The sequence below is a fragment of the Onthophagus taurus genome, chromosome 1, assembly GCF_036711975.1.
Source record: "Onthophagus taurus isolate NC chromosome 1, IU_Otau_3.0, whole genome shotgun sequence".
NCBI classification, from domain to species: domain Eukaryota; kingdom Metazoa; phylum Arthropoda; class Insecta; order Coleoptera; family Scarabaeidae; genus Onthophagus; species Onthophagus taurus.
Window position 1 is genome coordinate 28090020 of NC_091966.1, and position 19458 is coordinate 28109477.

The 19458-nt window shown below is 32.3% G+C and overlaps 1 protein-coding gene and 1 long non-coding RNA gene across 2 annotated transcripts in view; one reads left to right on the plus strand and one right to left on the minus strand.

Moving 5' to 3' along the window:
* Positions 1–19458, minus strand: part of LOC111427251 (La-related protein 4B) — a 90552-nt gene that overhangs the window by 3957 nt on the left and 67137 nt on the right. The window contains exons 4-11 of the mRNA XM_023062283.2: positions 16606–16852; positions 7948–8197; positions 6204–6551; positions 5726–6143; positions 5464–5676; positions 5051–5408; positions 4721–4997; positions 4404–4614 (exon numbers count right to left, since the gene is read on the minus strand). Of these exons, the coding sequence (XP_022918051.2) occupies positions 4404–4614; positions 4721–4997; positions 5051–5408; positions 5464–5676; positions 5726–6143; positions 6204–6551; positions 7948–8197; positions 16606–16852 (2322 nt within the window). The remainder of the gene's footprint in view (positions 1–4403; positions 4615–4720; positions 4998–5050; positions 5409–5463; positions 5677–5725; positions 6144–6203; positions 6552–7947; positions 8198–16605; positions 16853–19458) is intronic.
* LOC139431435 (uncharacterized) lies at positions 16953–18357 on the plus strand. Its single transcript, XR_011641549.1, has 2 exons — positions 16953–17447; positions 17498–18357. It is a non-coding gene; the product is annotated as an uncharacterized lncRNA (long non-coding RNA).

Here is a 19458-nt window from a genome sequence, read left to right on the forward strand (position 1 = left end):
AATAAATTCGTCATGGAAAGAGAAATAAACTTTTTCGATGAATCAAAGTTGTCCGTTATTGGTCGTCGTTAAACAGTTCCCGTGCGGTTATTATAAACATTTCGAAAAAATTTTATTAGAAAGATCGCTTCAGAATAATGTATTCTACAACCGTATAATGCTCTGATGCGGAAGATACGGGACACGCTGTATAATGGATTAATATGCAAGGAAGACGATTTCATGCAAGATTAAAATAAACTAGTTATGTCCAGTCTAATGTGTACTCAAAACTAAAAACATGTTTTATTAAAAACAGTGTTTTCACAATTGATACTACAAATATCTCCGCAACTTTTGCACAGTTATGATAGCTTCGAATACTCGATAACTAAAAAGTAACTACTGAAAAATTTTGAGGTGAAAAATCGCCTGTTTTATTTCAATGATTGCCATGACCCAAAAAAATAAATCGTTAATTTCCGTCGCAATAAATACAAGTTTTATCCAGCTACTATAAAAAACAAATATATTTTGTCTTTGGATAAAAACTCAGAGGCATGTCCAGTAATCCTAGTAACTTCTTTTATTGTTTGAAATTTTTTAACAAAATTTTCACAAAATCAATAAAATGTCATATTTTAAAATGCATTATCACAGTTTATTTTTTATTCGGAAACTATTTTAATGTTTTTCTCTACTACAATTATAATTAATGTTGATGTATTGTACATACATTCATGGATTCAGAAAAAAAATCTCTATCCAATAACGTGAAGAAAAACTTACCGAGCAATTTGAAAATCAAAAGTTGATAATCGCTTTAAATTGAAGATGGCGTTGGAAAAAGTTTATTTGTAGCATGAATCATAGTATTCAGCAAATCTTTTCATTTGATACCTCGCTCATGAAAATCGGAATGTAAATGACAGAATTACAGCTTGCGGCATTGTTGTGTGACAACCTGTATATACAGGTGTCTTTTCTCTGCTAAACTTACATTCAAAATGGATGTATTGTACATCAATGGATTCAGAAGAACAATTTCTATCCAATGACGTGAAGAAAAATATATGCAGCAATTTGAAAAACAGAAGTTAATAATCGCTTAAAATTGATTATGACGTTGGAAAAAATTATTTGTAGCATGAATCATAGTATTTATAAAACCATTTCATTTGATACCTAGACCATGAAAATCGGAATGTAAATAACAGAGTTACAGCTTGGGGCGTTTTTTGTGTGACACCCTGTATATGAATTTTATTAAAGGGAAAACATTTTCGAACACGTCCCAAACGAATTATAAAACACAATATTGATAAGAATTTTACATACATATTTATTTAAGAAAACGTATCAAAATTACTTTAAAATTATTTAAAAGAGATAAATTAACTTTATCTACGACTGCTTGGATAAGTCATCATTACCGCACTCATTTGAGGTGATTTGAGTTACGTAATGAAGTTCATTATCGCACTGGTTTCATTACATAACGCATTTTTAGCCTAATCAGAACAGACTTAATTTATTGAAACGAGCAACAATACAAAAGAAAAAGTGCTATCTACTTACAGAGAAACAATACTATTTATTATAAACATTAATTGTTATGTTTTTACATTTCAAAACACTTATTCCAGATAAGTGAACATGTTGTTGAAACTGACAATTCAAAATTGTCAACAATCATTTTTGTCATCATCAAATAATTTTATAAATGTCAAATAGACTTTTCTAAAGAAATTGATTTTTTAGTAATTTTTAGCAGTCGTAGATAAAATGCTGTATATCACACGTGGGCTAGAGCATAATTACAGTACTCGTGTGATTACACGACTCGGTCTACGACCTCGTCGTGCAATTCTCCACACTCGTACTGTAATTATGTTTCTAGCCCACTTGTAATATAAATAACTATTATAAAATTGTATGAAACGGTTGAAAGGCAAGTTACAAAACCATCTGGACGTGTTCAAAAATGTTTTTGATCGTCAATTATATCTTCTGACGGCGGTCCTGAGGATGATTGTATAGTCGAAACATGTTAAGCTTATTTTAAAAATAAACCAATTAAAAGTACCTACATTTTTTCAGTTTAATAAAATTTATAATAAATGTAATGTTAAATTCAAAACAGTTGTTAGCTACTGTAAAAGTCACTTGAAAGCCGCTTCAAAATTTTGCAACATCATATGCTTTGTTTATGATGAAAATAAATCGTAAATGTTCCCAAATTTTGGTGTTTGGAGGAAGAAAGTATCATTCATGTCAATCAGATGTGAATGCGAATATCCACAAGCAGATCTATTAAGTAAGTTTAAGGAAGGTTTCTTCCACAATCGTTCGACAAAAAAAAGTAAAAAGTTTCTTCTAAAAACAGAACATTTGTGAATTTGAATTACTTCTTTAACAAGGTTTTCACAACCTTTAATTCTTTGAGTGTGAATCAAAAAATATAATACTTTTTCCAAACAATAACATAACTATAATTACATATACAGTGGGTGCACAGAGCACTCAACTTCATTCCGCCCCAAATTATTGATATAAATGGGTATAGATTGGAAAAAATATGTTCACTAACGGTGGAAACTATAGTTTCTTCTTAACCATTTAGCAGTTGGATTTTGGTGAGAAAACAATTACAAAAATTGTCCCTTTTCTTAGTATTTTTAGTATCGTTCGCAAACTTAGTAAATATTTAGCACAAAAAGTTTTTAGATTTATTACACAACTTTCGCGTATATGTAAAAATAAATATGAAATTTGTTAAATAATTTTTTAGTAAAGTACATTTTGGAACATTCAATCATCACAATCTGGACAATAACATCTTGTTTCTTTTAGATTCTTTTTGACAACAAACTGTTAATTTACACCGTAATGGAATGTAATTATTAGCAGTGATTCTAAATTTTCTTGTATTCGATTCTAAGTATCGAGTCGGAATCATACGATTTCGATTCGATTATGATCTCGATTCTGATTTGATACCGATGCCGACCTGAATTCAAAGCGTATCGATTCTTGGACTTGTGTTCAACTTTAAATCATCGGAATCGATTCTCAAAAATGGAATCGTTTCTTAAGAATCAGGGCTACAAAGTGTTATTTTTTTAGTTTCAATTAACAAGTAGACTTTAGTTTCAATGAAGAAAATATATAAATATTCTATGTTTCTTCCTACACCTTTTGATGCCTAATAATAATTGATGTGACCATAGAGTTATTATAATTATATTATCATTAATTTGTATCAATCTCTATTATGGGAGTACTGTTTTCTTCAATTTCACAGTTCCAAATGTGTTTGTTTTTTGATGTAAGAGTATTTAAGAATTTCCGCGAGACATAAAAATTATCTCTGATAAGATACTGTCCTAAATTCAAAATAGGTTCATAAAAGACATTTACAATTTGTAATTTATTGCCTGATATTTATACATGTCAAGTATTGTTCCTGTCTAGTATAAATTATAAGTGACCAAATATAGCCAGATATATATTCACAACATAAAGATTTTATGACAAATCTGGCTCTTTCTTGAGAAAAGTATGGAATCCAGCATAACCCAAACTTGTAAAGTATCAGACATTCAACTATTGCTATATTTCTTCAAAGAATAAACAGTGAAGAAAATGATTCTGTTAAATATTCAATAGTAGCCCATAAATGTTTGGATTAGGTTTTAGGTAAGTAATGTTTTGAAATAAATAAAATCTATAATTTCCATTATACAAAAATACTCAAAATGTTTAAAATTATCAAATTGTAAATTTACCCTAGCGGTATAAATTGTTTTAACCGAAAACTCATCACCAAAAACTACCTTTCATCGCTTTCAATCACAATTCTCTCTCATACCTTTCAAATGTGATTAAAACATCTTAAGCAACAAATATAACAAAGTATTATCAAAGTATTACGTTACAAATAAGTATATATAACCTTTATTTTATGTATTTACATAAAAATTCTGAATAGAAATTACATGAGTGGCAAAATTCACTACAATATGCTGTACTGTTTTCCTCATACTGTGTAACTTTACCAAACAAACTGTTAGAAAGAACTAGAAACTATATGTGCTAACAAGACAATCACAGTAGTAAACACTATAATTATGTTCTAATTATTCTTACCATACCGCGCGTTGGCATTGACTCAAACAAATCTATAAAATTCTTGGGCGGAACGATCAGTAAAAGTTTTTGAATAAAAAAATTTTATATCTATCTTATGAGTAACGTTAATAAGAGTATTATGTCATTTATTGTGATTTTGCACGCAGAACTTTAAGTATGTGTATCTTTTTCAAATAATGATTTGGTTACAGGGACGCTCTAATTTGCGTCTTCACGGCCCTTTTTACTTAAATAACTAAAAATCGATTTTACTAAACTTGTGTCATGCATACCTTTAGATTCCTTTCCGTCGCGATGCTGTTGATCGCCTTGGACCCTGTTTATGGCGTTTGTGGCGTTGCTACTGTTTGAGCTTGTGGCTTTATTGTTATTCTGTGGCACACTTTGTTCACTGAGTAGTTTATCCTTGGCCTGTCTCTCCTTTTGTTCCTTGTGATGTTGAGCTACTTGAGCATAACTCATTCTAGGTGGATTTGTGTTGTCCTAAAAATTAAAATTGAATTAGGTTAGTTTCAACACAACGCATTTTACATTTTAAACCATATTTTATATTCAATATATTTAATTGCATTTTGAGTTACACACATACCAGTGGGGGTGGAGTGACAGGGGGTTGTTGTTTATGAGGTTCAGAACGTGATTCTTGTCTCGTAAATGGAACATTTGTGGTATGATTTCTCATGACAGTAGTCGCGCCAGCTTGAGTCGTACGCACTGGGGCCTCACAGGACATTTCTGTAGTCATAGTCGCGGCATTTGTTGTGGTCGGGCAAGGAGTTTCCAGGTCGCCGTTCAAGAGGACGTCGTCGGTTTTAGTCGACTTGTCGGCCATAGTGCATTTAGTTGCAATCGTCGTCGGAATCGGTCTAAAATAAACATTTAACATAAAAACCGGTTTAAAACAAAGCTAAATTATTACTTCTCTGGTGAGCAAGGCGGTGTAAGGGTAGCTGTGCAAAGAGGAATATCTCCATTAGTGGCGGCAGCTTCCTTTACTTCGATTGTGGCTGAGAAATGCTGTCTAGTAGTTGTAGTTTGGCTGCCTTGGCATAAAGTAGAGTGCTGAGGGGACATAGCGCGGGGTGACGTCGGATTGCTGCCATTATCTTTACTCTTAGTTCTAGCGGTACCCTTCACAACGTCTGCAAGTCTATTCTCTCCCCAATGACCCTGAGGAATTGGCATTTCGACAGGTGGGGGATGATGGGGAGCTACTTCCTGATTCGACACATTACACTGGACTTGTTTAACATTTGTTGTAGTACCTCCTTCAAAACCTAGAACAAAACAAAAATTAATATAAATTTCTTTTACTTTAAATTTTGATATTACCTGGCAATGGAGGAAATGCGGAATCTTCCAAATCAAAGTGACCTCTACTATTAGCGACCACCTCTTTTTGAGTCTGTGTATTAGCTGCAACCATCTCTTCATCTTTTCTCTTGCGCCTGTGTCTTGGCGGCAGTGGCTCTTTTGGTATCGAGGGAGCTGTAGATCTATATGGAACTTCTTCCTGTTGGTGTATACCAACTGGACATGGTGCAACTAAAATCATTATTTTTATAAAGAAATTAAAAAATAAGTTTAAACTAACCTGTGTTACAAGTGTGAGTATCCTCATGTACATGACTCGATCTGGGTGTTTCACCAACCAGAGGCACTGGTTTTGAGGTGATGACTGTAGGGGCACCAACCTTGGCAGTAACCTGAATGGCTGGCGGCTGTGCGACACCACTTCCACCGCCGCCTCCTTGCTGATTCGATAATCTAGTGCCGCCGCTTACCTGATTGCTGGCCTGAGATACCCCTGGTGTGGTCAGATCTCCACTTTGCGATGACGATGACGGTTTCGATTGCTTACGCTGTCTGGTATTCGTCCGGTTATACTGTGGTTTAAATGTCGTTTGAGGGGCGAGGCCATTTACTTGAAAAACACTACTTATATCATAATAAGGACCTCCTGTATGCCATGCTTGCACTACCGAAGTGTAGAATGGTTGTTGTTGGTACGGCTAATAAAAAAAAATTAGTAAAAACGGCTTCATTGAAAATAAAAAAAAAATGTAGCTTACATAAATTTGTACTTGATTGGAGTACGTCACTGGTTGTCCAGAAGTGTTATTGGGATAGATAAATCTTTGTTGGCCTGGAGGAAAAGCGGCTGGATCGAAAACGGTCGATGATGGAGTGAGTCTGAAGCCATTCTTGAGGGGAGCAACGGGCGGCATTGGAAGTCGATTCATCGGTTTTGCCTTGATCCGAGCCATGATCGGCTTCCCTTGGAATTCGCGCACCTCCTCCCTGAGGTATTTGTACGCCCGTTGTGCATCTTCGTCCGACTCAAACGTCACATACCACGAATTGTTATGAGCGAACTCACAAGATATTAAGCGAGGACAATTTTCACCAGAAAATAATTCCTATAAATTAATAAACATCCTCATTTGATAAATAAAACACCACACTTCTTCAGCGAAATTTAGAAACCAAAAATACGATAACGAAGTTGTTGCTGAGGAAACTATATACTAACAAGAACCTTGAGAAAAATTATAAATAAATAAGTCGGTGTAATAATTTGTATGTAATATTGTTCAAACAATATTAACATTTAACCTGTCATCATTAGTACCATGTAATTAATCTTTTAAGATTAACTGCTTGACTGTAATTATGATTGATTGTTTATTAGCGAGGCATGACCCAAAACCGGTTGTGAACACATTTTTTGAATGTGAATTTAATTTTATTTTTTTTTTATTCTTACCTATATAATATAAAATAGAATATCTGTAAGTGTTTATATACATATAAAATATTATTTTTATCACAATTTTAACAAAAAAGAAAAATATTGATAAAATTTAAAAAGCAGTATAGCCAGGAAACAAAATCTAAAACCAGCAAAAAAAAAAAAAACTGGAAAGACATTAATGCTATTGAACATCGTGGAAGATAAGGTAATTTTAGATGAGGAGTATGAGGATGTATATGCAGCAGACTGACACAAATCATTCGTTGAACTAGAGAAAATAAGAGAGCTTGAGAATAAAACGGCTACTTTCGTTCAAATTCTTAGAGATTACTCAAATAGGAAATAATATTTTATTGGTTCAATGGTTCATGTGAAGGTGGAACAATCAATATTTAATTTCAATAATGTAATAAAGTGAACATTAGGGAAAAGTTTTTAAAAGTTCGACGAATTGATTTATGAATTTAAAGATATTCAAGAATCTACCCAATCCCTTATTCCAAAATTACAAACATGAAGAACATCAAGAAGAGTCTAATTTATTTTCCTCAAAAAAGATAAAGTAAATTTACATTTACTTATCAGTAATAAAATTCCCACTTTTAACTATTGCCAACTATATTTTGTATCTAGCAATAGCCTGTAACAGTAAATGGCTTTCCTTCTGCTCAGATTAAATCTGATATTGGTAAACCAAATTTTTGGTAAACTAAAATAATAGAAGTAGGAAAACTTTACTTATAGACATATTTTTAAACATGATCATCTCCTGAAATCGTCTAATGGTGGCCTCAACAGTTATTTTTTATATTTTAGAAGATGTCTTAAGACATTAATAAAAAATTTTAATAACAAAAATGTTTATAAACTATAATTAGGTCCATTTATTGGTTCCAGTAAGAGTTAAAATATAGTTCTTCAGCAAAAACTTTCGTTTTATTATTTTTAATCAATTCTCCTTTGGTTAAAAAGAAATTGCTACAGAATATAAATAAAACCCCATAAACTGCTGGTTAAGTTGTAAATCAGTTGCAATTTGATAGTCTTCAAATTTTTGTTACCTTCACTTCTTCAATAGGTGTATTGTCTGGTATTTCGCGTAAAATAACTATACACCGTTTATGATTTGGACGCACTTTAACGCCCTCCTCGTCAACTTGTACATTGGGCGATTCACGCAATACTTCTGTGATGAGTTTAATGTCTTTGGTAAGCTTCTTAACCTGATTGAAATTAGCCACCGTCCAAATGGGCACATACTGGTCGTTGTCCATTTGTGATAGCAGGTATGTGTCGTTGGCCAAATTTTCCCTGAAATGAAAATAATCAATAAAATTAATAAATTGATACCGACATCTTTAAAAATTATATAAAATATATTGCGAAAGCATTCTTGCGATTCTTGCCCTGTTTTATGTTCTTTTTGTGTATTTTCCAATATATTCTATTAAGTCAACTTTTCTTTTTGTATGAATTCATACAGATTTTGCTAAGTCACTCAATCAGTAAAGGTGTGAGTCGCTATAATCACACTGCCACGTTAACAAAAAAATAATCAATTTTATCACGTATATGCCACAAAAGGTTTGAAAGGTTAACTAACATAATTTTACATTCGTATGGCGATTAACATTAAAATCGCAACCCGCGTATGGATACGTGGCATTTTGTATTAGAAATTTAAATGTACATTAAAATATTTTTAATTTTAAAACTTTCTATTAGTGAATGTAATTTATCATTACCAAGTAAACTAAATTCTGTATTAAAAAACTGAAAATTAATTGCGCAAGATTATTAACTTTGATTATGAATCATGATCTGTAACATCGTCACGTCGATCAATGACGGTAAACTAATCTATGCAATAAACATGCAATGCTTAATACATTAATTTGTAATCTTGACTTTTATAAAACCATAAATAATTATGAGTTTTCTTCTCTGCTAGCAGTACTTATAATTATTGCGGAGTATCAGGAATATTTTCTCGCATGATTCCTTGATACTTATTTTCTAGAAAGTCAAAACTGTACAGGAGAGACAGAGGTGAGGAATCACACACATTAGGTCACAAAAATATACATTAAGCTGATAATAACTTTATAAATTGTCGAAATGCAAAAGTTATAAAAGTGAAACAAACAGTTCGTCGATTGTTAACATTTTATAGGGTTAAAAGATTGTTGGCAATTGTTAATGAATTTATGAAACATCTCTAGGTGCCAATTTATCCTGATGTCGTCTTACTAGACGTGTAAGTTTACTGCCAAATCGGATATGCGTTCGAAATGAATGAATCCATAAGAAGACATTGTGTCTTGAAATGCACTGAAAATAAGTTTTTGTGTTAATTCGCCTTCACTCTTCGTTAGTTTCTATATAATACTCCTGTAGACATAGGAATTCGTATAAACCCTTAAGTTTGGCTATCTATATTTTTATCAGCTTTTTTTCTTCCTGGTTTTTTAATGACATATCGTACATGTTCGAATTGAATCAGAACCCTTCTGTGAAGTACTTTCGATTAGATTAGATACAGAGAGGCGTCGCAGTTACCCACATTCTTTCAAGATAATGTAAGGGAATGTTCATTGAAGTACGATTTACGTCGTGAGGAAGCAACTAAAAAAGGAATGCCATGTAAAAATATCCAACAATGATATTGACAGCCTGTTCTATTCCAAGTACTTTACGCGCTTTTGTACTAAATGAGTTCAGTTAACAAACATTCAATACTCATTCAAAGTATACTGTTTATACAATGTTTTAGACATTCCTAAAAATGATGTCATCAGGGAAGATAACATTCGAACGATTGATCTCAACGTACAATATTCTTCAAAAACTGATAAACCGAAAGTAAATAATAAGTAATAATATCGATAACAATTATGATAAATGCTAATCATAAGACTCTGAACATGATTATAGCCTACATCTGATTTTAAATGTCTTAAAAATTATAGAGAAGTGTGGATTATATTCGAAGAAACACAGTAGTAAATTAGTAAATTTGCATGTAACAGTCTTAATATCTTCATCAATGTTAGACCAGATTTATTCATTGGAATATCTTCCTACTGAAGATACAAACTCGTTTTAATAGAATATTATTCTTTAGGAATATGAACTTAAAATTTCATTTGAAGAATTCATTAATACTAATAACAATTTATCCATTTGCCCAGAACCTGTCCACATCACTTTTGAAGATAGTAGTAGGGATAACATTTGTTTCTTTTTTAATTTTCTAGGTTAGCATCTGGTTGCTAACCAGCTGTTCTGCTAGTGGTTCTTGCATATTCTCTGCATTGCTTGCTATTGTATATTCTCCCACATTGGTTTCCTTTCTCTTTTTAAAGAAAATGTGAAACCAACTTTACTTTTCATGCAGTCAGATAATTTTTTTGAAGCATCAGATATCTTGTTTTAAACTCCATCATCATCCAATCGATCTCTTTTTTTTATGAGTATATTTTTCCGATTTTCATTTAGTACATTTTTGTACTTAAAGTGAAATAGAGATTTATACTATTTATGATATAAATACGGAGGAGTCCTAGACATATTTAGCCAAGAAACTTAATTTAGGGAATGTAAAATATAGATACATCAAAATATGATACATGTTTAAAAAGCTTAATCAAGCTTTCGAGCTTTAGGAACAGTACTAATCATTTAACCATCAATATTTGTATTGCAAATAACAGAAATATTAACAAGTGCCTACTAATCTACTAGTTAATACTTCGAAAAGATTGATAACAACTTGTTTCCTAAGTCTTTATGTTATTACGATGACATAAAATAACTGTATATATTAAAAGCAAAACCCTTCGATAGGAAGATAATTTCCAATCTTTTATTTTTCAACTTCGTCTTTCAAGCATCAAATTCAAGTTAATCCAAAGGATTTTTTTTCCTTTTTAAGAATGTTGAGTTGCAAAATTTTCTACGTGCCGAAGTTATTCATCAAAATCAATGATGAACAAAATGTTTCTCTACTTTCAGTAAGTAAATAAAAACTTATTAAAAATCTCTCTCTTCATTGTGTGATTTCGGACGCGGTGATTTGTTCATAGAGGTAGTGTGGTGATCCTTCCAACATCTGTGCCAGATCCTTTACATGGTAAACATATTTCACCAGAGATCTGCCACTTGACCTTTTGCCATCAACCTTCCCCTGTACCAACCCTTTAGTATTGCATGACCAAAGAATTTAAGTATACGACGTTTGTAGGTAGTAATCTCTCATTATCCCATATTTTTAATTCTTCTAGAATGGATGCATTAGTGCGATACACAGTCCAAGATATTAACAAGATGTAGCAGTTATGGTCCATTATGGTCCCTGCATTCTGAGCCATATATTGCAACAAGAACCGTTAAAGAATTCAAAAGTCTTGTTCTAGTTTCGTTTCGTATATGGTGGTCTTTCCAGATTTTAACCAGTCTTCCCCCAATGTTACTAAGTCTTCCAAAATAATGATCTATAAATATTTTTAAGGAGTTCTTAATGCCAAAAATTGTTAAAACCACTTTGAAAAGCATTGTGTACCACTGAATGCCAAGAATAACTTGCTTGAATGCTTTTTGAGTTTAAGTTGGTAATATTGACATTGGACAACGAGAACGTAATCTAAAACCAAACCATCACTTCAATTCTGCTCAGAACGCTGTGATTAAAAATTGGTAAAATTGCAGAGACAGCTTTGGTTTTTCTATATCAGACACTGAGAAGCCGTGAGTGCAGAAGTTGTTTTGTAATGTGAGCAGACCAAAGCAGTACACAATGTGGAAATAGTTTTAATAAAACGCACCACGGTTCATAAAAAGCTTACTTATTTACTCTTTTAAACACAATAAGTAACTTTAGATAGAAATAACAGAAAATAAAAACATAACATAATACAGTAGGGGTGCGATGCGCTTCGAACATTTCACCTCGCTGGTTCGAGTGGTACTGCTTATCGGTTGTCGCTGCGCCGATGTGTTCCACGCAACCAGGGATTCCCCTGGCTTCGTTTAATTCATTCTAAATTTTCCACATACAAGTAGTCACTTGGAGAAAAAGTATACTTTCATAGCCAATGATATGGAGAGAACCAAAAAATCATGTCGATGATTATCGGCGCGACGAGTCAGTATTAATGCAAAAAAAACTAGCAATAGATTTAGTAAAAAGTTTACTAAACAATTGTGCAACACATTATGGCCTAAGACAGATAATCATCCACGTTCGACATAAAGAACTACCACAAAATTTAATCACCAATAATATAAGTAGCAGGGCAACACAATTGAATAACCTCAAATAGTACAGAAAAACAAAACATTAATATTATAAACTATAAATATTGTGTATAACATATAAAAATGTTGAGCCAATAAAAACTGATATTAAATTAAAAAAAAAAAAAAAAACCTAAATATAATTAATTTGAAATTTGCCAAAATAACGTCTATCTTTATTTATGTCGTGAACACTACAACACTTGTTTCATGTTCTTGCAACAGATACCAAAGTGTTAATGGTGATGTTTTCATTATGAACATCTTATTTTTCACGTTAGCAGCCATTTTGTACACTGTTAAAGCACGTGCGCAGCAGCGTGCTCGTCCCTCTGCTCTTAAAACGCTTTGCTTTTCGTTCCACTATGTACGTAGTACGTACCCTCCAGCGATAAGAGCAACAAGCAAGGAGAGCTGTTACAGTAAGACATGGCAAAAATCGAGAGACGGTACCAAGGTTTTTGGGATGATGCCTTGATGAGCGACTATTGTTGGACTCTAATAAGTGAAATGAATCCTACAAATACAAATGACTCAGTTCAACCTCTGTTCATTTTTGATTTATCACATTTAAATAAATAAAATAGTCTTTAATTTTCAACCAATCTTAAATAACGGATTATGGATTCAATTTATTAGGGACGCTACCCTAATTATCTTAGAATTGTGTTATCAATAATGGTATCAAGACCATTAATTCTTTCAGGACCGAGCTGGATTTAGTAACTGTACCTCAGAAACCGGTACCGACGGCGATCGTGTTCGTACAATTCTGGTCCTGAGGTACTCACTCAATCCGTATATAGTATATTATAATCTGAAAATAGACTTTTTACTAACAAAATCTATTAAAACAAAAATATTCCGCAGGGATATGTTTACCTCTCAGAAAGGTTTCCTGTTAAGTAAGAACACAAGAACATTTAAAAGTCATAACAGGTCTACAACAGGGAGATGGGCTGTCATGTCTGCTTTTTGACCTTGCCCTGGAATAAAAGCTTAGCCCTTAAAGATAAAATTTACAAAGACTAAGTATATGGTGGCAAAGACTGAGGATAATAAGATAGAGATGATTAGCAGTTTCGAATACTTGGGATCGCTGATGAATAATATAAAATTTGGTCAGCGAGGAAATAAAGAAGAAGATAATCCAAGCCAAAAAATGCTTCTATGGGCTTAAAAACAAGTTCAGATCTAAGCTAAGAAATGCCAAATTAGTCCTATACAAGACCTTAATACGACCAGTACTAGCTGTGGGTTGAAAACATGGACCCTATTGCAGAAAGACCAACAACTAGGAGATTCGAGGCTAGAGGATCCGTTAATAACAGCAGTGTCTGGCATCGGCGTTACACCTTCGTGTTGTATCTTTTATATTGCTAGATATAGTTAAATTTATCAAAGCGTAAAGGTTAAGATGGATTGGCCATGTAGTTAGAATGGGCATAAAAAGTACCACATGGGTTATCTTTGATCGCCGTGGGCTTGTGGGTAGATGATCGATTGGGAGATCGAGGAGACGATTTGTGGACATGTGGAGGTCGACCTAAGAAGGCTGAAGATCAAGGGTTGGAGACCACAAGCGAGGAATGGACAAGTTTAGAAAGACCTGTTAAGGCAGGTCAAGGTTCATAACGTGCTGTAGAGCTAAGCATAATGATGTAGATAAGCTTATATTGGATCATCTCACAGAAAATGTCAAAAAAATGTTTGTGATAACCAGTTCAAAAACTTCAAAGGGATCTCCTAGCGATAAATTGATATTACATCCTTTAGAAATTGTGTATGGTATACAGGTGACCCGAAACTCAACGTCAAGCCGGCACCAGGTGAGAGGCCAACCCATACCTGTTCAGGTAAAAATGAGAAAAAAATGTCATGTCTCTTAGTTAAGTAGTAATAGACATGTTTTTGAAAATGTTAAAAAACGTTCCCGTAAATCATATCTTTAGGTACTAGAGTCAGAAATGTTTGCAATTTAATAGTGATTTTTTAAATAATGTGTTTCTTATGAACCATGCTACCATAGAAGTCACAAATCAAACAACAAAAGTCGTTAGTTTTGCAAAAAAAAATTAATTTGATTGAGTTAAGGTTGAAAGAATTTATGTCTATTAAGTTTGACACACGATTTCTAAAAAAAGAAGTAGTACAACACCCTTGGTTATTTTAAAAGATGGTTTGTTTAGTCAAGATTCCAAAATGGTATAACACTTGCCATTTTTCTTTTCCTAAAAAATATTATTGCCTGTTTTTCTGCAAAAAACAACGCGTTATTTAAAAAATTCATACTTTCGTATGTTATTTGTATTTCCTCCAAAATAATTTAGCAACTTTGCTAGATGATATGCTACTCAATATCTACAGAGAATGTGGTTTCAACAAGATGGTTGCCCAGCTCATTATGCTTGTCCTGTACGGGATTGAATACAGAATATCCCCAAAGATGGATTGGGAATTTTTGTTCGATTTCGTCGCCTCCTCATTCTCTGGGCCTGGATTTAAGCCCTTGATTTTTTTATTAGGATTACATAAAAGAAACAGTGTATTAAAAATCGATTGAAAATTTTGCCAAACTGTGCCATAATATTTATACAGCAGCAGAAGAAATAAATGAAAAGAGATTTGCACAACTAGTAAAAAGATCTTTTCTGCAACGATGCAGAGCTTGTATTAATGCCAACAGCAAACAATTTGAGCATTTGCTTTAGTTTTAAGAAAATAATGCAATAAAATTAATAATAAATAAATCAATAATTCCTTTTGTTTAATTTTGTCTTTAGGTTAACATTATTCGAAACAGTGCTTTTGCACGACATATCTTGTTTAACCCTTTCGTCCCGGATGGTACATATGTGTACCACAAATGTATTAGTATTCCGGGACGAAAGGGTTAAACCACATTTTGTAGTTTCTAGATATTGAGTGGCACATTTTCTAACAAAGTTAAGAGGAAATAAAGAGTAAATGCAAGTAGTAATAACGTGTTTTTTGCAAAAAAACAGGCAATAATATTTTTTATGGAAAGAAAAATGGCAAGTGTTATACCATTTTGGAATCTTGACTAAACAGGCCATTTTTTAAAATAACTTGCCAAGGGTGTTGTACAACTTCTTTTTTAGAAATCGCGTGTTAATCTTAATAGACATAAATTCTTTTAACCTTAACACAATTAAACTAATATTTTTTGTTGTAAAACTAACGATATTTGTGACTTCTATAGTAGCATGGATTATAAGGAATACATTATTAAAAAATCACTATTAAAAATCACCATTTAACTAAGAGATATAGAATTTTTTTCTTATTTTTACCAGAACAGGTATGGGTGAGCCTAGTTTATAGTTTTATCAAATAGGTTTAAAAGGCCATTCCAGATTTAGTAGTGTATAGTCCAGTATCCATATATATATTCCAGTTGTCTTCCTCCACACATAATGTTGTACATGTGAGTGTAAAAAAGATGATGTTTGATAAAAATTTATATAAAAACGTTGAATCATCCTAAAATTTAAATATTCTTATAAACTATGACACACAACTTAATAAGAGAAAATTAAAAGTTCAAAGTCCAACATAAGGGTTAAAAAGAAATATAAATTAAATACACAGTGTTGATTGGGGAAGTACCTGTAATCTTATCATTTGAGGTAAATGTCACTATTTTTAGTTTTAGACCGATTACAATCTCATGATAATAAACAATCAATGTTTATTATGTATTAGTAATAAAGAAATAATTAAAAGCGTTTACAGGAACATTTTGGATTGTCTGTTAATTTATTTACGATTTATGAAAGCGTTATTAATAGGATAAATGCAGTTATGTAATGATTAAGCTGGATTACAGCGTTAATTAAAAAATTTTTGTGATTTAGTTTTAGCATTAGTTATGTTAACAACGCAGAACTAAGTTCTCCCACAAGTCATGAATAATAATCAGTGATTTCTGTAAAAATAAATAATTATAAATAAAAAATGTGGTGAAATTATATTATTGAGTACCTTTTATTAAGTTAATTATCTACTGTAAATTGGTTTAGTTCTAAATCAAGTACCGGATAGGTTAAGTTGAATGAGAAAAATAAAATCAAGTCGTTAATTAACTAAATTAATTTTATGTAATTACCAAACGAACATATGACCTAATTATAAGTTGGTAGACGAGCTCGATTATTCTTAAGAATTTTTTATAACTTTCTTGGCGTGTTCTTTATGTAACAAGCTTGTTATATCCACACTCTGTTTCACTTCCTCGTCTAGACAAGAATACAAGAAACAGCTTTGAATATTTAGCACATTTTACAAATATTTTTTATCTATTATCTTTATATCATTCTTTAATAATTTAATAACAGTGGTAATAAAAAAAAATAAGTATAAATATCTGTAATGAGGATAGATAATGTTAGATAGATAATTACCTGGAAAAATAATACTCCAATTGTTGCGAGAGCATCTGTTTAAGCTGTGGCAAGGGATAGGCAGGTGGGGCCCCATTATCTGGCGGTGCTGAGGGTGGCCCGGGGCTAGGTCCCTCAGCACCTTCTACTACGCCATTGACGGCGGCATAATCCAATACGGGAAGCATCGGGGCACCGATTTCGGGGGCTGTGGTGTACACTGCCCCCGAAGGCATTTTACCAACATCCCCATTCATGTACACGTAGCCTGCAACAGAAAAACAAGCAAAAAAAGTTAGGTTAAAAATGTTATTGAGTATAAGTAGGACAAAAAACATACTTTGATCTTGGTTGTACATTGTAATAATAAGTGATAAGGGGGTTGTTGGTGAAATTTCACTATGTACGGTATCAAATATGGTGATTGTAGAGGTAAAACTACAACCTAACCTTATTTTTAAAAAAGTGATGGGTGTAATATTTGCATCAAGGTCATTTACACTCTATAATACACAAGTTGGCATTTCAATACAAACAGATAATTGCGGAATTGGTTCTTAAATCGAAAAAAAATCGTCGTTGTCGAAATGAAATGGCACTTTAAGACGCTTAATAGTTTTCTCCCATGAAAGGTTGACATATATTTCAAGTCTGTCTACTATAAAATTGAACCAGTTACGTGATTCGGTCGTCCGAAAATGTGACACAATACGTTTCGGGCGAGAAAATACGGGGCTCCTTCGTTGGTTTTAAACCGAATATATAAATGAATAGTATGAGAGACAAATATAGAAAATGACCGAGGAGGAGTCTGAACGTCGTCTAACATTAGTCCAAACAGCCGACGACATAACTTCCAACAGGTATGTTTAATTATAAGTCAAAACAATTTCTCTCAACTCCTTTTATTCAGTATGAAAAGGTAAATAATAAATTTTGGTTTTATATTCACCCGGAAACCATGTGCCCGTCTACTATCGTCCTATCGTCGTCGGCTTCCATACAGGCAGGCGACTTCTATGTCTTTAACGGGTGGCATAATAAACCCGAATTGTTAACCGATACAGATGTTTACGTTGACGCGTTTCCGTAAAATTACGTAACGTTACGATTATAAGCTGAATAACAATCTTACGGAAATGGACATTATTCCAATAACTAAATATTCGCTTACCGTTTAGATTACTTTGCAAAACTGAACACAATTTCACACGGAACTTGCAAAATGGCCGTCGCAGGGCACATGCCACAGAAAACTAGTAATCTGGGAGTTAGACAGAGATCGAACGATACGTACACGTACTGCTCTCTTTTGTAAATCAATGGACTTAATTATTGAAAGAGGGATTTTTGAATTTTCGTAACGATTTTTTCCGTTTAAACACTAAACGTTCATTGTTTACTAAATTTTATTACTTTTATCAACTCTACTTGTCGGTAACGACTCACTTATTAAAGCGCAAGATCGATTATTTTTACGATATATTTTTATACACACAAAAATTGGAGGTTATTAGTAACGTAGTGCTCTCTCATGTAAATCAATGGAATTAATATATAAAAAGAGGGATTTTTGAATTTTTGTAACGTATTTCTTTTTAAAATCAAATTTGTTTAAAAATATGTTTGTTAATGTTTAAGTTAATTTTGTTATTACATAAAATAAAGCGTTACTAAGTCAATTTCGTGTTATAAAATAATTTGGTAATAAAAAATAATTTTGAGGTTATATTTACAAAATACCGTTAAATAAATATTAAATTAATTTTTTTATGTACCTACTTTTCCTGTTAAACATTTTCTGTTTTTATTTTAAACAGAACCCAACCCAAAACGATTAAAAATTGATGAACCTTACCTTAAAGAAATATGCAATATCAATAAATTTATGTAACTTTAAGATTAATAATACAGTTTCCTATCTTTGTACATAGAATCTTTTTCGAATTAATTTCTAACTGCATCATAATTGTAATTTTATTATAAATTGTATGTAATTGATTGGAAAATCTAATTTTCCGACTTATCTGTAATATTTATATAGCAGGAGCAAAAATACAGGTGTTCCAAAATTCCATGCATGTATCTATAGGTGTCCCGAAACTCAACTTTACCTGTTCTGGTAAAAATAAGAAAAAAATCCATGTCTCATAGTTGAGTGGTAATAGACATATTTTTGAAAATGTTAAATCGTTCCCGTACATCATATTTTTAGGTACTATATATAGAAATCACAAATCAAATAACAAAAGTCATTAGTTTAAAAAAAAAAATATTAGTTTGATCGAGTTAAGATTAAAAGAATTTATGTCTATTAAGTTTGACACACGATTTCTAAAAAAAAACAGTAGTACAGCACTCTTGGCAAGTAATTTCAAAGATGGCTTGTTTAGTCAAGTTTCCAAAGTGGTACAACCCTTGCCATTTCTCTTTTTATAAAAAATATTGCCTGTTTTTCTGTAAAAAACACGTTATTTAAAAAATTCATACTTTCATATGCTTAACTTTGTTAGAAGATGTGCCATTCAATATCTACGAACTACAAAATGTCCTTTCAACAAGATGGTTGCCCTTATGTCTTGCAAAAGGACTGTTTCGAATAAGGTTAACCTAAAGACAAAATTAAACAAAAGGAGTTATTAATTTATTTATTATTAATTTTATTGCATTATTTTCTTCAAACTAAACCAAATGCTCAAATTGTTTGCCGTCGGTACTAATACAAGCACTGAATTGTTGCAGAAAAGTTCTAGTTGTGCAAATCTCTTTGCATTCTTTTTTTCTGCTGCTGTATAAATATTGTGGCGCAGTTCGGGAAGATTTTCAATCGGTTTTTAATACACTGTTTCTTTTTTGCAATCCTAATGAAGAAAT